Source organism: Lagopus muta, chromosome 5, assembly GCF_023343835.1.
Source record: "Lagopus muta isolate bLagMut1 chromosome 5, bLagMut1 primary, whole genome shotgun sequence".
In the NCBI taxonomy this organism is placed as follows: domain Eukaryota; kingdom Metazoa; phylum Chordata; class Aves; order Galliformes; family Phasianidae; genus Lagopus; species Lagopus muta.
This window is the reverse complement of record NC_064437.1, coordinates 16,233,603-16,256,910: the sequence shown is the minus strand read 5'-3', so window position 1 is coordinate 16,256,910 and position 23,308 is coordinate 16,233,603. Positions and strand designations below refer to the sequence as shown.

The 23,308-nt window shown below is 38.4% G+C and overlaps 1 protein-coding gene across 1 annotated transcript in view; it reads left to right on the top strand.

Annotated features, from left to right (window-relative positions):
- The window catches only part of ABCA4 (ATP binding cassette subfamily A member 4), a 67,807-nt gene that overhangs the window by 4,336 nt on the left and 40,163 nt on the right, over positions 1–23,308 (top strand). Inside the window, exons 3-15 of the mRNA XM_048944940.1 lie at positions 1,736–1,829; positions 2,176–2,317; positions 4,236–4,375; positions 5,581–5,708; positions 10,477–10,674; positions 12,301–12,390; positions 12,780–13,017; positions 13,933–14,072; positions 15,226–15,342; positions 16,124–16,321; positions 19,487–19,692; positions 20,422–20,598; positions 22,411–22,633. Coding sequence (XP_048800897.1) covers positions 1,736–1,829; positions 2,176–2,317; positions 4,236–4,375; positions 5,581–5,708; positions 10,477–10,674; positions 12,301–12,390; positions 12,780–13,017; positions 13,933–14,072; positions 15,226–15,342; positions 16,124–16,321; positions 19,487–19,692; positions 20,422–20,598; positions 22,411–22,633 — 2,091 coding nt within the window. The remainder of the gene's footprint in view (positions 1–1,735; positions 1,830–2,175; positions 2,318–4,235; positions 4,376–5,580; positions 5,709–10,476; positions 10,675–12,300; positions 12,391–12,779; positions 13,018–13,932; positions 14,073–15,225; positions 15,343–16,123; positions 16,322–19,486; positions 19,693–20,421; positions 20,599–22,410; positions 22,634–23,308) is intronic.

The window sequence follows — 23,308 nt, the reverse complement described above, 5'->3', positions numbered from 1 at the left end:
AACAGCTCTTTATCTGTCCTCATCACACAACACACTGTTTACCAACTTGAATGGAGGCTTTCCTTTTGCTTTAGCCTTCAGTCCCACCCCAGCTAGTTAGCTCAGAGAGAAGGTAATACTGAATTCAAGTCTGAGGATTTTGTGTTTCCTGTGAATGGAGCAAGATCCTCCTTCTGAGCAATAACCCAGTTTTACCTGCAACAAAAACAACTGAGTAATCTTCTCCAGTTCTTATCCCTCTTGAGTTGATTTGCACAGTGCTTGTCCTAAATGTCACGTTTACTGGTTATGTTGGTGCTGTGGACACACTCGGTATCGAGAATGGCTTATAATACTGTACAGCTGTGCAGTGGCAGACTTCCTAGGCTAATAATTTGGTCATCTGCCCTTTACTGCTAGCAAGATTTTGTCTGACTTTAAAAATATGAGGCATCGTAACTTCTTAGGTGATGGGATTTTCTGTGTTTCTTTTCTGTTTGTTTAAAACAAGCAAACAAACAACAACCTTGAGACAAAGTGTGAAGTAGGAAACAGTTGCCTGGTGTAAATCTTTCTACTTTTTTTTGCCAAAATCATAGCAGGTCTTAATTGAAGCTATGAGAGTTACAGTGGAAAAAGTAGGACAGCTTCAAAACCCTGTTCTTAGTTGTTCTGTGGAGTACCTTTTGCCCTGCATGCCTCTGTCTGAAAAAGGGAGAAAAACAAACAACAAAACCCACGTTCGTGTGTGACGCATTATTTATCCTGCTGCTGTATGCATTACTGTTGCGTATTTTGTATCTGATGGTGGAAGAGAGAGTAAAGGAAAGGAAGCAGTGAGGGTCTTCCTGTCACCTGTGCTACAACCCAGCTTTGGAAAGAGTTTGTCTCGTCTCTTGTATGGTGAGGAAAAAAGTGCCATGTAAATGCACACAAGAAGCCCATAGCTGATTCCGAGAGCCCAAAGCCTGTGTCACGAGATCAAAGGATTGTAGTTTCAAACCTCTGCCAAAACACAGAGACAATAGAACTGAAAAACAGGAGTGGAGGAAACAGCCTGAGAAACCAGGCAGGATGTTGCTCTGTGGTGAAGTAGTGCTGTTGGCTTTTTCATCATGGCTATCAAGTGATGTCTACGCGTATTCAGAGACCTGGGCAGTAAAGTGGCCTTGGATGGGCAATTACACATTGTTGAATAAGACACTTGATTTCAATATATACATTTCCACCAGTATTGGAAAATGAATATAATGTTGAAGTGAGTGGTGTTGAAAAGAGGCAAAAGTAAAGATTAAGAAATGTAGACTTCTGCAAAAGTCTCTACACTGTGCCAAAAGCCTACTACTGAGGACAACAGTGCAAAAAGCATGGATAAAATCCCTATTTACCTATTGCATCACAGCTTGTTTTACTGTATTTTTAGGGTCATCCATGTTGTGAAAGAACTATTTAGATCTACATCTAGTCTGCCTGGCAGCTTATTACTATGTCTTTATCACAGTCAGTATCCTTAAACACTTTTTTAGTAGATGTGAGAAAGCCACTGAGTTGATGCTGATGCTTCACAGGGTTCTGATGAAATCCTAGCCTTTTCTGAGTGTCCTTTCAAAGTGGTGGAATAGGAAAGGATAACCATGGGCACATGCTGCACTGGGCATTGCCACTATGTTTAAAGGCCTCAGCTCTCTAATCTGTAGTGACTCTCTGCAGGATTTATCTGTAAAATTTGTTTTGAATAGATATTTTTTTTTTCCAGCTTCGTATTCTGGTGGAGCTTATATGGCCTCTGTCATTATTTCTTGCCCTGGTCTGGCTGAGGAAAGCTAATCCACTGTATCGCCAACATGAATGTAAGACATTTTAATACTCTGTCTTGTGCTAGATAATGCCTAGGACATCTCGGACAGGTGCACTGGGCCTGTTTGCTAAGTGTTCTTCTCTAATGGCAAAAAGACACGCTCTGCTGCAAGCATTTTAGTTATTTATAGCCATGTATCGAGAGAATTAATTATGAGTGAAATAAAAGCTTGAGTTCTCCTGAGATACTTTATGGTTGGATTTAACATAAGGTCTCAAGATTCTTTCAAGTTGTAGGTAGCTATAATTTTGTTGTTGAGAAATACGTTGAGCCCATAATAGTATTAAGGTTCACACAGACTGCATCAGAAAAGACACTTTTTTTTTTCCATATTCCAGGTCACTTCCCAAACAAGGCAATGCCATCCGCAGGAACACTGCCATGGTTACAAGGCATCTTCTGTAACATGAACAATCCTTGTTTCCGCAGCCCAACCCGTGGAGAGAGTCCAGGTGTTGTGTCCAACTACAACAATTCTATGTAAGCAGAGCTCTGTGTCTAAAATGGGGGTTGCCATAATGCAGGCCTGCTAAGCAATTGCTGATAGCTTGCCCTTGACACCTATTGAACCTGTTGGCACCTAGTGGGTGATATGAGGAGAAAGGATGAAGTATCTTCATCCTGCCTAGATTGATCCTTCAGTGTACTGAGGATAGTTTATAGAATTGTTCTGTGTTGCAAGCAAAAGAGGAAAGGGGAGCACTTAGGACAACAGGATGCAACTACTAAAAGACAAAAAACAAAAAAAAATCTGTTCTAGCAAGTCAGTTTCATTCCAACAGTGATCAACAATGTCAGAATGGAGCTCATGGTGGTTGGTTGATGCCTTTTTCAAAGGAATTTAGTTCCACTAGTCTCTACAGAATGTGTATTCATATGATAAAATCTTTTTTCTTTTTTATTGCCTGCTGTTCATTGACTGTTTCAAGATAAATATTTCTGAGTAGGAAGCTTCTAAGCTTTCTTTTCTCATGAGTTAAGCTGTTACCCCTGAATGAGGGCTTTCATGAAGTAGCAGCAAGAGATAGTCTGCTCTACCACTTCTCATATAGCACTTGTTCTGGCTATACGTTTGAGAGACTTTAACCAGCACAGTAACTTTCAGATACTAAGGTAAGAATAAGACAGGAGAATGGGAGATTTCTGGACTGTTGATGGAAAAGGGCTGTGGGAATGCTTCGTTGCCTTGTTGGTTGTAGCTGAGTTGTGAGAGGCAGCATATAGTGGACAAAGACTGAAAACTCGTTAGGAAAAAAGTAATTCCAAATCTCCCTTTTGAGCATCCAATGAGTTAGCAATGCCAGTGCTATCAAGGCTCCGGTAGCATTTAATTCCGTGGCTTGATGTTAAATTAGATTTTTGTGTTTTGTTCCTAGTGAACAGGATTTAAAATAATCAACTGAGCTTTTTGAGGGTACAGCCAGTCGCGCAGTGAAGTTAAAAGTTTGTTTTATATATATATATTCTGGCTTTTCTCAGTTGCTTATTGCAGAGTGAACTGTCCCTTTGTGAGTCAGAATAAATTCAGCGCATTACAAAGGAAGCAAATACATTGTGTTTTCTGAAAGAATTTTGTCCTTCCTGTTTGCTGTTTCCTGTAAGCTAAAAAAGTCTTGAGGACTGGGACTTACCATTCCATATATGGAAAGCATAACTGTTAAAGAAATGCAGTGCTTCTTAACAGGTATTAGTTCAAATTCTATCTCTGTTTTACAGCAGAAGGAAAAGAAGCCTGTGACATTTAGTTCCTAGATGTGCTTAACCACCTCTGCTCCTAATAAGATTTTTTTCATACTTGTTTATGAACACAGGACCTGACTGCATCTTTGCTTGAAATGTATGTCTTAACCCAGAACAGCTGCCTTTGGTAAAAACTGGGCATTGCTGTTCTCCCACTTCTAGAAGAAATGTACTTCATTGTACTTAAAGAAAGGACTTAAAAAGCTACTACCACATTAGAAGGGTCTGAACTGAGAGAGGGAGAAGGATTCTTTATCTGGTGATTTTATGTCGCTTATCCAGCTGAGCAGGGCTGTGTGGACCATTTAACTGCCAAAGCTGATCTTTAGTCATAACTGGAGCATATTTGCACAACAAATATGGAGTGCTGTATGGGAAGGTCCGGTCTCCCCAACAGTGTGTGGTAATGTAAGTGTAGGAGAGGCCAGCCTTCTGCCACACAAGTAGCCCTCTGAACCACGTGGATTCCCATATCTAACTGAATTCACTGAAAGTACTTTCTTGTCACCAGAAAATTGAGCTTTTCAAGGATGAAGATAAATTAACTTTTTCTCCTCATCCCTACCACAGAAAAAGTAAAATTTGAAAGTATATATATGAAGTTTTCATAATAGTCATCAGTCTTAAATTATCATTGGTTGCTTATTTCTTCTTTCAGTCTTGCAAGAGTATATAAAGATGCTCAGGAGCTCTTACTGGAAGCCCCTGAAATCCATGACCTTGGCAGAGTCTGGGAAGAACTGATCATTATGACTCAGTTTATGGAAACAATGAGAACAAATCCTGAAAGAATTGCAGGTAATTGTTTTCTATGTGTCCTTTAGACCACTGAATTTTGCCTTATGAAATCCATCTAGTAATTACTATGCAGGGACTAACAATAACTTAATGTGTTTCACATTTGACTGTGACTATTCTTACTGTTTGACAAGGTAACCGAAAATTCATTAACTAGTGGCTTTAAAAAAAAAAAAAAAAATTAGAGAGAATCATCTGGCTTCATGTCAGAAAAGCATGAAGTGCGATGGGTTTGCTAAAAGATCAGACCCCGTAGTTTGAGGGGGTTGCCTTTGCATCCTGTATATACTTAGCAACCAGAAAATAGCACATTGCTCCCAATTCCTATGAAATACAACGTTAAGGTTATTTTGGAAACTATTTTTAATGTGTGTAATTAAATTAAAAAAAAAAAAATTGGTTCCAGAGCAAAAGTAACAAAATGTGAATAGCCACTTCTATCTGTATAGGAAAATGTTCTGTGTAATTAACTATATGTGTTCTGTATGTGTATGCATTGCTTTCTTTTCTTGATTCCTTAAACCAGATTCACCTCTTGAATCCTCCTTTCTTGACCCACTCTCCCCCTTCTTGTTCCCCTATACCTAGGTACCAGGAAGGGCATCAGAGAAAACACAAGAGACAGGCACCTGATAATGTTTTCAGTGTTTACTGCTTGAATGGATACATGGAGGAGCAATTGCTTCTCAAAGGGAAATAAGAAGTTTTGCTTGTGAAAGATTTTTAAGGGGCTGTTTTTGCAAAAACTGTAAAATCGGGTTAAATAGATAAAATTATCAACAGTAAATGATAAACTAATGTAAGTGTAAAGGGCTGACTGAAATTATTTACACAAGGCCCAGCAGAAGGTACTGTAACACTAACAACAATAGCATGCTTCAATCTGAACATGTGAAATAAGCAGAAAAAAGGCAGAGACTTTCAAATGCAATTAGGGATGCTATCAGTACTTGTATTTCTGAAGTCCTACTCTGAAGCATCTTTGAGAAATCAGATGTGGAGAGTTCTAGCAGTGACTATTTTCTGATAAGTGTTCTCTAGCAAAATATTAAAATTATTGTGAATTTCAAAAGTAGTTTTGGACCCCATTAGTCACTGGTGAGCCAAAATACATAATTTTTGCAGATTTAAACTAGGATTTGAGATGCTCTTTAACTTCCTTTATCTGGCATTTCACTTATCCCTGTACTCTTTTCTTTATCCAGGAAGAGGAATAAGAATTCTAGACATTTTGAAAGATGGGGAGACTCTCACTTCCTTCTTATTGGAAAACCTTGGCCTTCCTGATGCAGTTGTTTTCCAGCTTGTTAATGCTCAAGTGCGCCCTGAACAGGTGGGTGGAATACAAAAGCTACCAGTTACCTGCCTGAAATACAGCCTCTTGAGTTGTATATGCAAAGTAGCTTCAGTGGGGACTTCACACTATATACCTGCTTTAGTGGCTGCGTATTTTTTATGGACCTAGAAGAATGCTTTTTGTCTTGACAGTTTTAAACTGAAGGAGGGATGGTTTAGATTAGATATCAGGGAAAGTTTTTCACATAGGTAACCTTGCCTGTGGCAGGGAGGCTGGAGCTTGATGATGTTTGGGGGTCCCTTCCAACCCAAATCATTCTGTGATTCTATGGGTATTTTGCATATGTATTAAACAGAGGTATTTTGTTTGATGCCATCATTGCTCCTGAACAGCAAGATATTAAGAAATGGTACTGACAAGCAATGCGTATGTCCTTGTGATCAAAGACTTCTCAAAAGCAGAAGGTAGTTGTTCAGATTTTTTTGGGACAACTGCTCTGATGATTAACAGCAGAAAGCAATTTTCAGGCTCCTAATTTTATGTTTAAATTCTCTGCCCCAATGCCAGCAAAGTAGTATGCTGACCTTAGCGGTGGAGTGTGAAAGCAGACCTAATTTTTTTGGATTCCAGCTGAATAACAAACCCACTCAGAAAATTCACAGTGAAAACTGCAGGTCAGATCACTCCTGTAGCAGCTAAATGGTGGATTGTGTTTGACCAAGTCCAGGCTGTCTCTGCAACTGTGCGTACTGGTATGTGGGAGTCGAGGGGAATGTTGTATTAGTGAATGAATGTTGCTGAATCAGAACTCTGGAACTATTTCTACACTGTGTTAGTGTGTGGATTGAAACAAGTGAATAACTGAGGCTCAAAATTCAATTCTTTTTCACCATCACATAAAACACAAATGCTAGAACTGTGTGCAGCCAAAAAGGGAGGAGATTAATGATCTTGCATTCAGTGTCTTTTGTGCCCCACAGATTCCAGATAGTTTGACAGGCTGCAGATCTTATCTGCTGTGTTCTTGATTAGTATCAAGAGAAGATCTCCCCACTCCTCACTTGGTCATGAAGCAATACCACAAGACCATAGCATAGCCAGCAGTATCACTTGATACATCCAACTTTTACGTCTCTGTATCTGCGGAGACAGCAGAAAATTGTTTCCTTGCAGCTTCTGACAAGACAAATAAATATAGATACGCTGTTGGGCTTCTTTTTTCCTCCCTGCTGCCACTCCTCTTCTACATTAGAATTCTGCTGTCCCAGGAGAACTGTGTGCTGTTTTGTTAGACTATGTTAGCTGCCCAACGGCTTTCATTCATCTGCTGTTGAAAATCCTTCAGCTGCTAATGTATGCAGGACTGATGGTGCTTTCATCTCCGGAAGTATTCTGGAGGCCTGCTGGAACATATTGTCCTGCTGTATTCTCTGTGCTGCTGTAGAAAAAGATGCTGTTCTTTTTATACTAGGAATTTTTAAAAAATGAGCATCAGTTAAAGATGAAGCTGGCAGAAATCTGGTATTAAACACCACTTTCATTGTTCTGCATGATGTTTTCTTGTTGACGGTTATCACGGGTGTATAATGTCGTCTCACAGAAGCTGATTTACAGCTATGGGGAAAGAAAGTGCTATGAATACTTTCTCCAAGAGCAATGGAATGAGGAAAATCTGATCTCATGGTTCTCAAAAGACTCTAAGAGAATTATTTTTAATGGCAATTGAATACTTACTCTGCTATGGGAAATAAATCACAATTCATAAAATCATAGAATGGCCTGGGTTGGAAGGCAATTCAAGGATCACCTAGTTCCAACTTCCCTGCCATGGGCAGGGTTTCCATCCACTAGATCAGACTGCCCAGAAACCCATCAAGGCTGGCCTTGAACACTGGCAGGAAAGGGACACCCACAACCTCTCTGGGCAGCCTGTGCCACTGCCTCACCACCCTCTGAGTGATGTAGGTATTGGAAAATGGCAATAAGCTCTCCCCAGAGCCTTCTCTTCCCCAGGGTAAACAATTGCAACTCCCTCAACCTTCTATCATAGAAGAAAAGCTCTGGTCCTCTAATTGAATTTGTGGCCCTCCCCTGGACTCACTCTGACAGCTTTGCATCCTTCTTGTGCTGATTCCTGGGCCTGGATACAGTATACTCCAGATGGGGCCTCACAATCACCTCCCTCTCCCTGCTTGCCACCCCTCTTTTGACACAGCCCAGGACACCATTGGCGTTCCAGGCTGCAAGAATACACTGCTGGTTCATGTCCAGATTTTCTTCTAGATCTTATTGATAAGACCAGCCCGTTTAACTTGCTCATGGTTGGTTCTGGTCAAAGTCTCAGATCTTTGACTGGAATACAGATCTGTGGTTGGCTTTAGCCTTTACCATAATAGCTCATCTCCAGTTCTTCATGCCACTCCACTCTGCCTGCATATCGCTAGACGCCGTTTCTCCTTGGCTGAAATGGAATAGAGCTGACTGAGCTAAAAGTAAGCTGAGAGCTTGTTTACAAGAGCCTGATTGCTGCCAACAGCTGGCTGCAGATCTAGGTCCCAGCTGCCTGGGAATGCAGGAAATGACACACAGAGCTGAAAACTAAACCTGATCAAACAGGCAACTAGCTGAAATAATAATTTGGACTTCATTTCTTTAGACAAAAGTGACACATTGATTAAAAAAAAAAGTACTGAATTTTTCCTCTGAGGACCTGTTTTTTTGAGTCATTCTAAGATAAGGATAAGAGGCTGATGTTAAACACAATAAGTTCAGGAAAGATTGGCAACAACCCACCCTACCGGAAAAATTGGAAGGGCGGAGGTTTTATGTTTTTCTAAACCCATCTGTTTGTGAACATTCTTGAAATGCAGCTACTGTTTGTAAATAACCTTTCTTTTTTCTGTGTTTAATCTCCTTCAATTATGTTAACGTCACAGTTTCCTCATTTCACAAATCAAAGTAAGATTCCCAGGTTGCCTCCCCGTGCAGCTCAGCTGTATTGCAGTTCATTGAATGGTAAGGACTATGCCAAGTCAGATGTGCACAGTTAAAAGAACGTTTTCTTTTCACATGCACCTTTCCAGAACAGTGATGTCAGTGAAAGACTTTATTTCTTCAGTCATTAGGTCAGTTAAATTCAAGTGTTGAAGTTTGTGGCCAAATTGAGATGTTTTGGAGGATCTTTGTGGAAGCCAGACTCTACCTATCAGTTGCTTTTTTGCATTCTGCCTCTCTCTAACTTGTGTTAACAATGCAGCATGAATGCCCTGTTTTGTCTCACAGGTCTTGGCTATGCTGTAAAGCGAGTCTTGCTTTCTTAGCAGTACTTGCACTTGCAGATTCTCCTGTAGGTGAAATTGTGTGGTGAAAAGACACTGAGGACACACATTTGTAATTTAATTTTTAAAAATTGATAATCTAGTATGTAGACTATTGCTTACTGAATAGCATAAAGTACTTGCCATGCCATGTCTACTTATGGAAGAACATTCACTTGCAAAGAGCCTGGGCTGAGTGGACTGATTGTTTAGACTGTACATATTTGCAAAGACCAAGCAATGGTGTAAAGGATGAGGAAATTGATGGAGGTTAATTTAATTACTGCTGTGCACTTGATTTCAGGTGTCCTGTTTTTTAAAATTGTATTATGTTAGAACTCTTCAAGGATTTGTTGCTGTACTTGTGCTCAGACTCCCTAGTGTAAGTAGAATAGATAATGTTAATATACATTTATGTGCAGGGATGATAGGGACAGTACCTGCCAGATTTCTAGAAATATGCATCTCTTCTTTTGCACTGTCATTATACACAATCTGTATAATACAAGTATATATTTTTTGTAGTCTGAAAGTCATGTGTGTGTCTTCAAAATGGTAGGACTTAGAGCCATCATGTTGTGATGTTGTGAACTTTTTGTGAACTTTTTTCCTTACAATTTGTGCTATGGAAGAGATGGACAGAGGATGGGAACTTTAGTTTATGGGCAATTTCCAGTGCTATATTTCATTATATTACTATGTATTCTGTTCATTATAAAGCAAGCAGAGCTAAATTTCAGACTTCCAAGCGTATTCTGATACAACAATAAAAATTGCAGGTACACTGATTTCTGTGCAGTTACTCTTTATTTACATTGGTTTAACTATAAACTACTCCCACTCGTTAAACACTGGAGAAATTTTTTATTTTCTGTTCCATGTTTATATTAGTAGTTGAAATAAGTAGGTTGGGTGTAGTTTAATGTAAAATGACTTTGTAGAGTCTGGCTGTATGCCTGTACACAGTGGTAATGAATAATGCTGTGTTGGAAGCATTAGGGAATAATTATAACTAAAGTAAAAAAGAGAAGGAAATCAAGCTTAGGAACTATTGGAATTACCTTTCACTTTTAGGTCAGATGATAACAGAACCATAAGGCTAAACAAAAAGTAGGGTTGTGTGGCACATTTGGTTAGTCCTGGGGGAATACTTTCAAGCAAGCAAAAGCTTAACCATAAGAATAAGTAGTGTGGCATGGCCTCAGGCATGCTTGTATGCCAGAAAGTCAAGAAAATTCATTACAAGGATGCAATGAAAGGAGGAATCTCTAGTGAGAAGAAAAGTCTGTCTGAAGGCGAGGTGATCTATCATACCACAAAATGAAGGTTGTTGAAGAATTAGTGTTTACGCTGACCTCATCTTCCCGCCATTCATGAAAATACTAGCAGGTGCTGCTATCAAATGTCTATTTTTTATAAATCTCTAATTGTTCCTGCACAGGTCTGAAGATTCACAAAATGAAATAATAAATTGTTTTTGATTGCAGTTTGTGTATGGTGTACCGAACTTGACGCTAAAGGACATTGCTTGTAGTCAGATGCTCTTGAACCGCTTTATTATCTTCAGCAGCCGAAGGGGCCTCCCTTCTGTTCATAAGGCCATGTGTGCTCTCTCCCAGGAAAGCCTACAGAGAGTAGAAGATGCCTTGTATGCAAATGTTGATTTCTTTAAGCTATTTCAGCTGGTAAGTGCTAACGCAATGATCCTCACCTATGTGATACTTCCTTGAACTTCAACAATTTTCTTCATAGTGCATCACCAGTGTTTAAGCAGTCTTTGTTCACTTGCTACTGCAAATGTGTGACTATTGATGTAGGATTATTAGCCTACCATCAGCAGGAGCAGTAGACAGTTTGGAACATACTTTAGGAGATAACAGAAATTCACCATACAACAGAACTAAACGAATCAAATAAAATTTAAAAATCAGTGTTTTCTTCTCAGATTGTGTAACAGGGCAGATGCAGCACAACCTACTGGGGATCTGAAATAACCCCAGCTATTCCATCCTGTCTGCTTCATCCAACATGCCAGAATTTTACTCTAAAGTCAAAGCCATGGTGCAACTTGAATTACAATTCCTATACAAATCTTTTTTTTGTTTTGTTTTGTTTTTAAACAAGTTCTACTGGCTTTAATCACACTTTCTACAGAAGCTTTTCCTCCTATTGATTTTTGTTGCCCTTCTTTGTGTTCATATTTCTACCGTGTCCTTGCCATAAATAAACCACAGCTGCAGCCGCAGTTCAGTATCCATGTATCATGGAGATAAGTATATGATGATATAATTATATATATTTGCAACTGCTCTCTGTTCTTTTCTTGTATTATCTAATGTTCCCTGGTGCTTTCAGAGAACTAATTGTGATGATTCCAAGGTCTCTTTCCATGATAGTCCATCGCTGTGTATGTATTCAGTGTTGGTTTTCCCCAGGTTTATGACTTTGTATTTTGCAACACTGCATTTATCTTGCTGTTTTTTACTATGTAACTTATTATGAGATCTTCGCTTTGGCAGCTTGCTGTATACAGCAGGCAGCTTTGTACTATGCAGATCCTAAATCTAAAGAATTGATTTGACTTTGCTGTCACAGCAGAGTAATATCATGGTTTCAAGTGCAAATTAAGATAAGGAAAGAATAAATTTACTACAAATGGTAAAAGAATGTAAGGTAATCCTAAGAGAGAGACGATTAATACCTCAATATTAACACAATATGGGAGAAAGACTATGACTGTGCTGCTTGCTCTGCTGCCAAAACCCAGAAATCTCTCATCCCCATCACCTGGAATTGGATGCAACAATGTAAGTGAAGTAGTATACGACAGTATGCTATGGTGTCACCTGTTTCTTGAAAATCAGGAGCTCTTGCAGGTGCTACCAGCTAATTCCCCTCAATGGTAAGCAGTGGCCTCCTGAATGAATACTTGATAAATTAAAAAGCTAACAAGACTCTTTACATCACACTGAATGAATAGTGTCCAAGAAGAAGCTTCTCATAAATGGCTGTTGATTCATTCCTTATTTCTGCACCTCTTGGTGTGATGAGATTAGAAAAGCAAAGCATACCAAGCTATACTTCCAATGGATTGTGACTTTTTCAGCCTCATGACAGTAAGACCACTCAATCAACCTGGTATGTGAGTCTATGTGCAGGTGATGGTTTTGTGGACCAACAAAACTGTCTAGACAGTGTTCCAAATAACTCACTGAACTAGAGATGCCATTTGGATTTTGTTCTCTTACCATATTAGCTGTTGTTATTTATAAGCTATTCAAAACACATCTGTATTTCTCATGTATTCGCAGCTTCCCACTGTGTTGGACAGAAATTCGGCAGGTGCTGACCTCAGGTCCTGGGGGAGGGTGCTATCTAATGTTTCCCAAGCAGTGCAAAAGGTAAGTGGTCTAATAACAGAAGGCATCACTTTTCTGAGTGATGTGTAGTCTTTTATCCTCTATTCTATTTATTCCCATTACCAGCTTTATCAGAAAGAAAACAGAATTATTTGGAAAGAAATGCTTTCTTAGAAATTCATTCTTCCCTCATCACAAAATAAATGTGGACATAAGCATTAGCAATTCTGAAGCTGATTTATTACTGATTTATTCAGAATAGACATGAAAGAACAAGATCTGAACATGGTGCCTGTAACCAGCACAGAGATGAAATGGTCGGATTCTGACTGCTTCTGGACTTTGCACAAAGTCTTTCACAATGGAGATCTCTCCAATTACTTTCTTCCTTTGAGGGTTGCAATTAACAAAGAAATCTTTTTTTACTGCAGCTAGCCAGGAAGCAAAGCGTTCAGGACCTTTTAGTGGTTTTGCAACCATTTGTACAAGATGGAATACCAGAATCCTTAGGCCACTTGGTGAGCTCCCTTTCTGATCTTTTCTGTGGCTACCCAGAAGGAGGTGGATCCAGAGTGCTTTCTTTCAACTGGTATGAAGATAACAACTACAAAGCTTTCCTGGGGATTGATTCCACAAAGAAATCCATTTATCTTTATGATAATACAACCAGTAAGTTTTTCCACCAAACCATGATAGGTACTGTGGACATATGCAGTGTATGTTAGAATACCACTATGGCTTTTATAAAATAATGCTTTAAAGCAGTTGATTTGAGAAATTAGAGACAGATAAAATAATTTTACTTGCAATTGCAATAGGAAAGAAATCAAGGAGAAACCAACTTTATTTTTTCTGCTATTCATTATTTTGTCTCTTTATTGTCCTCTTTAATTTTCCATTCATCTTTTTTTTTATATAGAGATTGCTCACTATTTTTGTTATATATATAAGTTTTTGTTGTATTTGTCTGTTCCTTCTGGTATGACTGATATGTTTGTGTGGTTGCAAAGTAGAGGTGAGCATTTTACCACCAGAGAGAATTCTAAATGCCACTATCTGTGTTGATACTTGACTCTACTTATGTCTGAATTTTCACAAGACCAGTAGGAGATCCAGTATTTCCATTTCCTTAGCCAGGGATCAGAGAAGTTCTATTCTGACTGCAAAAATAATTTATAATTCAGAAGTAAGATTGAAATGCTTATGTAAAAATGCTTAGTTCTAAGTTCATTGTAAGATCAAATTCTGAACTGCTGAATCTCCAGTCCTTAAGTTTATTCTGTGAAAGAATTAATGACTGATAGGAGAAAGAAAATATTTCCATATCAGAATCAACTACCATAGTAAGGAGTGAAACAATATGAAATTTGTTTGCTATTCCGTACTCTTTGATGTCTACTTTACAACTATAAAATCTACAATCTTCAATTTTTTAGACATTGTTGTTCTATATTACAAAATGTGCTTATCCTATTCAGTTTCATAATACATTTAGGTGTCCATGTTGCCAGCAAAAAGCCCTGCAGGATGTTACTTGTAGTAAAATTGAAGTTACATAAAGTCTATTTGTCTTTCTGTCTTTAGCACCCTTTTGCAATGAATTGATTCAGAACTTGGAATCAAACCCTTTAACCAAAATAGCCTGGAGTGCTGTGAAGCCACTGCTGATGGGAAAAATCCTCTTTGCTCCCAGTTCACCTCCTGTACAACAAATCATTAAAAATGTAAGGAATTAAAAAATATACAAATGTGTATTTCTAAAAAATTGCATTCTGAGAAATGTACTTTGAAAAACAGTCAACCTAATCAGATTTTCTTCAGGAACTCCTCTTGTTCTGAGGATTGTTGGAAGAGGACTGGTTACATTTCATTTAAAACAAACAAACAAACAAACCCAGGAGGCATGTCTTCTCTAATTCATCTTGCCTTGGCCCAAACTACTTTTTCCGGCTCAAGTAGCCTTTTTGATGGCATGTTCCTATATTTGCATTGAGAGAAATTGTAATATTCATATGTATGTAGATTGCTCTGAAAGCAATACCTCCTGTTTATTTCCATGGAAAGTGCAACAGACTCAGAGACACGATAACACTGTTTGATGGAGTAAATTCTCAGCTACAAAATGCTGTTTTTCAACAGTCATTGCCAGTAGCTGATTTGTGCAGTTGAGCTGATGGAGACGTTTTTCATTTCTTGGTGTTACATCTGTGAATGGTCTTCCACAACATGGCTTGTCTTTCATGTCACTGTCACCACCTCTGAAATGAGCCATCCAACACCATACTGAGTTGACATCCACTGTTTAGTTTCCATGGATGTTCAGCAAGTGGCAGTGAATGTCAATGGGTGCCATTTTTTCAACATGGCAACACACTTTTCTTCATACAGGCTTCCATGTCAGACACCATTCTGTCAGACTACCTCTCTGCTATGGCCTTGATATAAATGATTGAATTAATTTTACCTGGCTTTAGGGTCTCAGCTGAAGAGCTCTGTTGCAGAGCCTAGGCTCCAGCTACAGAATAGAGGGAAATAGTCAAGGGAAAAAAACAAAGAGGAAATCATTCAACCTAAAACCTGAGTAGTTAAAGGAATTGAAGGTAAGTAGGGTTAATGTGGGCTCTTTTTTTTTTTTTTTTTCTTTTTCCATTACAAGAACCACAGAAACATACCGTAAGTGACTTAGATTCCAAATAGATTTTGTAAATTCCCTTTTTTGAGGAGTTTTTATAGTTCTGCCATTTAAAAATTTTATTAAGTACACATTTGTATGTTAAGTTACAGGTTTCACTGTCACTGAATGCCTGGATTGTAAATTCATTGATTGTCAGTGTTTGTTTCTGTTGCATTCTAAGCATTCTTTCCTGTTTTTTTTAGGCGAACTCCACTTTTGAGGAACTTGAACGCCTCAGACTGTTGATCAAAGCTTGGGAAGAAGTAGGACCTCAGCTGTGGTACTTCTTCCAAAACAGCCTGCAAATGAATATGATCCGTGTATGTTATAACTTAGCAGGAAGCTTCAGTAAGAGCAGCCTTTCACCATCCTATATTTTTATTAAGCAAGAAGATAAATGTTTTAGAAGGTTTGTCTGGAAGCACAGCCTTTGCAGCAAGGAATCAGTTGCCTATAAGGTTGCTGGTTTGCTGGCTGAGCTTGGCTTAAAGCCTAGTCCTAAATGTGTTACAGAGACTCTGGCAACCTCAGATTTAGACTCTCTTTTCGGTATGATAATGAGTTCTTAATAAAGACAGTAATTACTGCTTTCTAGCCTCTGCAAAGCGTCCTTCAAAACACCCGAGTTGATTTTCTAGAGTGCTACTTAGGGAAAGAAACCAGTAGAACCATGTTTTAGCTAGACCCAGCAATTTTTACTGCCTGAGGAAATGGCTTATTTCTTCTTCCCTTAGATCTGATTTTGATCACCTGCAAGTAGTACCTGTGATTGAAGTCCATAAAGCAGTTTATTCTAAATAAAATATATGTTTTTCCAAGCTTCTTGTCCTATTATATTAGACATTTATTACATTTATCCTCTTGCTTATAGGGGGAAGAAGCGCAATTAGTATTCAAGGATACATTCCTACTTATCCTTTCTTCATTTCTTACCTCTAGTTTGGCTACACATATTTACCCATTTATAAAATTCCTTTCTTAATATACCCTTTTGTACTACTTCGCAGTTCAGAAAGAGCTGTGGAAGTTGAAACCTTTCTTTCTAAATATGACACATGAAGAGGATTACTGTAGTAAAGCTGTTCCAATATGTTTTCTCAGGACTCTCTGAAGCACTCTACAGTGAGGGACTTCCTGAACAGTCAGCTGGGTGCTGAAGGCTTAACTGCTGAATACATTATCAACTTTCTCCACAATGGGCCTCCAGGGAGTAGGGAAGAGGGAATGGTGGATTTTGACTGGAGGAACATATTCAGTGCTGCAGACCAAGCTCTGCGTTTGATCAGTCAGTATCTGGAGGTAAGGGCATTTCTCTCTCTGGTGGGAATCTTTCTGGAGAATATCTTGAAGCAGGATAGACAGTACCTCAAATCTGTGGCAGCAGAACAAAATAAAATAAAATAAAATTTCACAATCCCATAATGCTGCATTCCAAAGGTAAATTGAATGTCTGAATGTGCTTTGGGGCTGAGAAGCAGAAAGTGCTTTTTTCCTGAAGGAAAACTGCATTGTTGTTGTTTGTTGTTTTGGGGTTTTGTTTTGGGGCTTTGTTTTTTTTTTTGTTTGTTTGTTTGTTTTTAACAACTACCAGACTGCTATTTTCAGCAAGGACAGGACTAGAGAACTAATAGTTCTTCGGAAATTCCCAGTACAGGATTTTGAGAACCTGATCAAAAAAACAGGGAGTTTCTGCCTGTTTTGTAGCTACTTCTGACAAGACGTCTGTCTCTTTCCTGGAATCTCTTCACCCATTTTCTAGGAGTGCTGTGTTTTTTATAGGCTTTCTGAGAGTCACAGTACAGAAAGTGGCACGAAATTTCATCATATAAATAAAGAAATGCTAAAAACATAGATGAAAATATGAAGCTATTCAGAAAATGCTTTGGAATATACTTTTTATCAGGCTACTCTAGCATGGACAGTGTAACTTACAGATGAGTTTGTCAGACTCAGATTTATTAATCTATAAAAATAAAAATGTAAGTGATTAAAAAAAAAAGATTAGATTTCTAGAGGACTGAGCAAACTACTACATCCATTCCTATCCAGAGCCAGGTAAGTGACACAAGTGATACTTTTCCTGTATCTTTCTGGTATTAGGTAAAAGCATGTTTGTAACCTGACCTGAGATGGCATGGATTCCTGCTGAGTTAGATAGAAGAAATGCTGACTCTTCTTTGTAAACCTAAGAAATTAGACAAAATTAGTAGAGCCTGCAATGCTGTAGGATTAACACTGAGAGTTTAAAACACTGTTGCACTTGGCCATAATACACAACATTTAGCATCTCTCATCTGAGGTTTGGAGTCTTTAAAGAGCTTAATTACTTCATACGGTATCTGAAAGGATAGTTAATAATGGTTGAATGGACCTTATGGTTTGTCTGCTTTCTTAAAGCTGTTGTAATAGAGGGCAATAAAGCTTTTGCACAGACTTCTGCTAATTCTGATGATGATGTTTAGCATCGTATTAGCAGAATTATTTCTTATTTAAACTGAGATATATTGCTTCAGTACAGATCAGTAGTGGAATATTCACAGTACTGGGGCAATTACTGTACTTGGTAGTAGATCTTAGTGTCCTAAGCTCATTGTAACAAGCTAGTACTTTCAAGTCTGCTGTTTACACTAAGTTGTTAGCATTTGGAAGTGTTTTCACACTGTACCAAGCACAATGGGAACAAATAGCTCCTTTTCAGGTTCACCCTATCTCTCACCTGGGTATACAGTGAGGGTAATGTACTGCCAGAAGTTATCCTTAGAGGTTTCAGGTTTGTGTGGTACAGCTGAGAATCTTAGAAGTTATGCAGTGGCTGCTTATTTGCACCACCCCAAGAATTTCCTGTCGCTCCTTTTGATTACCTTAGGCTGCGGAACAGACAAACTCTTTGTGAGGGCTAAGCACCTCTTAATACACACTAATTTCTGTTTTAATTTTCTAATCCTCTTGTTGATATTTAACTTTGGTTTTCCCATCTTTGTTGAGCCATTTAAAATTGTTAAATATTTACTGGTTTAAGATAAGAAATAAATCTTAGCAAGTGGAAGATGAATCAATTTTGAAATCACAATGTTTCTAAAGGCACAAGCTCTGTTGCAATTTACTGGGGAAAAAAAGCCTAGTTAGAGAATGCAGCACTTGTTTTGAATGCAATTCATGTTAAGGGAAAGAATTCCAGATTTTGTCTTGTAGACTACAATATAAAATCTCCTGTCACTTCAAGGGAGCTGTTATTGCAACACTAATATGTCAGCTTGTATTCTTGCACAAGTTTTTCTTTCATTCTGCTCACAAAGAGAACCCATAAGCACTTGTGTTTTCTCTTTTGAATCTTTGCTGTTTCTTTGAACACCTGGGTAATAGTCTGTACTGCTTCTCAGTCTAGTCCAGACACTGTACATTCTGCAGTGAAAGGTCATGTATGACCCTGTAGTTACATTCCATGGTAAGAGAGAAGTGGAGATCATCCATGCCTAGTGTCTTTTCAGGCTATTAGCTAAGTAAAACTCATAAACAATACTAAGAAGCCAGTTTGAGATGAAGAAGAGATTTCTTTTTTGCTAAATAAAATGCTAAATTTAATGATTTTTTTTTCTAATTTACAGCTTAATTAAGCAAGGCAATGTTTTGTCTCTGTATCTGTAGTAGAGTCAGTAATATACCTAGTAATATACCTAATAAGATATTTGTTAGCCTAGGAAACCAAATAGTGTGTTGCTCATGACTCCCTCAAGCCCTGCAAAGACTAGAACAGGATGGGGGAAGCATCCTTTTTATCCAGAGGGCTGGGTTTTCTTCCTCAACTGTATGTTGAGGACATTTGGTTAATCAGATAGATATTATCAGACCAGACAAGAGATGCTGGGAGGATTTATTAATGCATTTGCTTTTAATTCTACTGCTTCCTTGGTTTCAAAAGGCTCCCCCATTTAATTCCTGAAACTCTCTCTCTGGGTACTCTGTAAAGCAGAAAAGGAAATGTCAGAGATGAGATGTCAGGTTTAGAAACTTACTGCCATAATGTGTGAGTAAACTCAGTCCCTACCCTTCTATAAATAGAGAGGTGTCTTGATTGTAAATGGGATTGAAAGGTGGGATTCTAGCATTCTCTGCTCTTTATAGGAAGATCTTTACTCTTTGTCACGGTTACAAGTTTGCAAATAATCGTGCAGTTTTTTAGGTTGAAAAGGATTCCTGAGATCACTTAATACAACTCTATTTGTCAGTACAGTGTCAAATAGAATAGGCTGCGCACTACCATGTCCAGATGGGTTTTGAGTATCTCCAAAGATGGAAACTTTGCATCCTGTATGAGCATCCTTTTCCAATATTTGCCAACTTTCACAGTAAAATGGCAACTACTTTGTATGAAACTACGTTTTCTATTGTCAGCCACTCATATTTGCTTTAATATCTCTTGCTAGCTTATTCCAAAGCATTTGTTATCTTTGTGGTTATTTGTAGTGCTTGACTCTGGATAAATTTGAAGGCTATCATGACGAAACCCAGCTAACTCATCAAGCCCTTCATTTACTAGAGGAAAACAAATTCTGGGCTGGTGTGGTTTTTCCAGATATAGACCCTACAAGAAAAACTCTTCCACTGCATGTGAAATACAAGATTCGGATGGACATAGATGCTGTGGAGAAAACAAATAAAATCAAAGATAGGTAGGTGGTGATTCCTTCTTGGTTATTCCTGGTTATCACCTGAGTATATGCAATGCAAGGACATTAGAACGTGCCTTGGATACATGCATGAAAATCAATTGTATTCACCAGTATTTAGTATGTAATGCAGAGCAGAATCCATCTCTACTTACCAGGTTCTAACACAAGTGGTATATCACTCGTGCAACCATCAGGCCAGGTAGTGGGTAGGTGCATGGGTGTATGGCAAAGGGAATGACTGTGCTCAGAATCTGTTCATTAATCTGCTGCAAGATTTTAACTGGCACTATTACAGAGAAAAGTGAACAAGGCAGAACCACATGGATTGTGATCCATCTCTCCTCCACCAGAACAGCAGAACTTCTCTGCTATATCTCCTCAAATGCCCCCACATAGGGGTCTGATGACTGAAATCTAACTCAATGTCTAAGGATAGTATGTTACAAATAGTTACTTCTATTCTAAAACAATTTCTCTGCAACATGATTTATTTATGTACATTTTTGTGAAAAATTACTATTCTGTTTAAGTATAGAGAAAATTAAAGGAATCAAGAGAATATTCTAGGTTATAATCTTTGTCAATCATTGTGGTCTGACAGACCAAACTGGAAAAGGCAACTATGAGCAATGCCCCAGCAACTTCAGTAGCTAAGATTTTTTTCTTTTTTTATTTTTTTCCTTAAAGCTACTGTTTACCCAAATGATTTCCATGTGAAATTTTGTTAAGGTATTGGGATCCTGGTCCAAGAGCTGATCCTGTGGATGATTTACGTTATATCTGGGGAGGCTTTGCATATCTCCAAGATATGATTGAGCATGGGATTATAAAGACCCAGACCAACACTGAAGTGCCACAAGGAATTTATCTTCAGCAAATGCCATATCCATGTTTTGTGGATGATGTGTGAGTAAGAGCAGTTTATTGTTTCAATTCTGATGACTAGTTGATGTGATGGACGCTGTAAGACTCCCAAGCACCAGTTCTAACTCTAGTCCTAAGGCATATATACGAGAGCAGTAACTGAGGCATAACTGAATTTGTTCTTTTCCATATCCCTCCGTAACCCAGACTCCAAAAGCCACCCTTGCCAAGTTTCTACCCCTAACCCCAGTCTGGCCTTTGCAACCAGGCAACCAGTGTCCAGACCAAAAATGAGCAAAAAACACTGCCCCCTTAACAGCAGAATAAATAACTAATCAACTTTGGGGTTTTGTCTGTTTGTTTGTTTTCAGGTAATAACGTAAGATTTCACACTAATTACAGCTGAGAAGTCACTGTCAGCATGACACCCAAATAAAATCCTTTGGTACCTAAAAAAGTCAGTCCTGGATCTATCCCTTGTGTATTAAACAGGATCCAACAAAAACATTATCTTTCTGAAAGCTTTCAACTAACTCTAAAACTGAACAGCACCTGCAGCAAAACTAAATGCAAAGCACTGACCTGTATTAGAACCCACACTGCCTCCTTCAGTTACTTATTTAGGATTCTCTCTACTGTAGCAAGCCTATTTCCCTAATTATATCTGTAAAATCTACCTTTATACAAAAAGAGCCATTTTCTAAAGAAAAACTGAACAAACAATACAAGTCCCAGTAGAACTTATATCTGTCTTTCTATCTCTGTAAGTTCTGAAGAATACAGCAACCCAGTCTCATCAGGTGTATTATCAAACCCTAGCCCTATGTTTAGATATAGTAGTTCTCACAGCTTTACGTATTTCTGGTGCTCAAAGACATCCAGCTCTCTACAGATCTTGCAGAATCTCAAGACAATTTAGGCTCTTGGAACTTTTTCTTTCAGAATCCTAATCCCTATTTTTTTTTTTCCATTTATAACTACATAAAGAGTGTTTGCAATAAAGCTGGATGTGTGCTGTCAGTTTCTGCTAACATCGGTCCTTTTCCTTCCTTTGTGATGATGATACAGTTTTCAGCAATTACCTGATCTTATCTAGCCTTCTTTTCCTTAATTCCAGTCCATTGATTTTTTTGTAGAATGACTGCTTTTGTCTTAAATATCACACAAATCTAGCAACGAATTCCAGGAATTTCTTTTCCTGAAGGAGAAAGGTTTTTGTTTTGTTTTTTGTTTTGCTCAGAGGGTGAGAAAGTGAGCCTTTTGGGTGCAGAGGGTCCTCAGATGTTTTGTGGTTGCTATGACTTTCCCATTAGCACTGCCTGAACATGTGCTCTAGATGGTGTGGTGCATGCTTTTCTAATTGGAGCATGCCTGTTCCAGTGCTGCTTTTTACTACTGCTGTCTTATTATAAATCTCATTCAAAAAATTTAAAAAAAAAAAATTGTTTCAGAAATCATTTTGATTTATTCAGTGTGTTTCTTTGCAGGCAATTCTAGTAGTTCAGATACCTGCAGATTGCAGACAGGTTATTTGATCTACCATTACCTGCCAGCCTGACAGATAGTTGCCCTGGCAAGCCTGCTGTTTACTTCCTCCCCTCTGAGAATACTGCGGTACAGAATCTTCATCTGTGCAAAAGCTCTCTGAAGCCTACAGCAGCCACAGGCATATCAGAGCGGATATGCAAACCCTGTGGTGCTCTGTTGCACTATGCATAGCCTAGTTTTAGACTGAGAATTTCCAGTCCCTTGTTTAATAAATGCATTCTTTCCCAGTCTTTTCCTTTCTGTTCTTGCCTTTCATTTTAATATTTGTCTGTTTTACTTAAATTTTTTCATCGCTTGCTTTTGTAGCTTTATGATAACCTTAAACCGCTCCTTTCCCATCTTCATGGTGCTAGCTTGGATATATTCCGTTTCTATGACTGTGAAGAGTATAGTGCTGGAGAAGGAAAAGCGTCTGAAGGAGGCTATGAAGAACAGAGGCATCACTAATGGAGTGATTTGGTGCACTTGGTTCCTAGACAGCTTCTTCATGATGGCTGTGAGCACATTCCTCCTCACAACACTGATTATGGTAAGAGTTATCAAATGAACAACCATAAAAACTCTCCCTAGCACTGTTGATGCTTTGCTGTTGGGAAGGTATAGTAGTCATTCATAGGGAGATGGGAGCAGCTGTTGACTTGTTCTGATCATAACATGCAGGAAGCGTGTTCTTGTAAGCAGTCCTCTGTACAGCATGAGCACTTAGCAGAGATGGAAAGTAAAATTCACTGGAAAGATTTTTTGTGAGAACCCTCACAAAACAATACATATAATTAATTACTCTGTATGTTGTTTCATTTACAAAAAGTTCTAAGGAAGAATAGTCAAAAGATATGCTGTGGGTTACTTAGTACACAGGGACCTCCGAGAAACTGCCGTTGTTTTCCTCAGCAGTGATAGCCTTCTGGAATTAGAATGTAATTTGTGTTCAGAAATAGTGCTTTATAATTTTCCTGTTATATTTTCTGAAGATGTATTTTTTTCAGATTTTCTTAAATAATGTTTCCTACACATTGAACAAATGAACTGAGGAGAAGATATGAGATCAGTGAAAAAAAATTTATGACAGTTCAGATGGTTTCATTTAAAATAGGAGAACTTCCACACTGGCACTTCTTGCTTGGAATCATTTACATATTAAGACAAGGACAGAATGTGTTTTCAATCAGCTGCAGTCTTAATTCAGTCATCGAATATAAATATG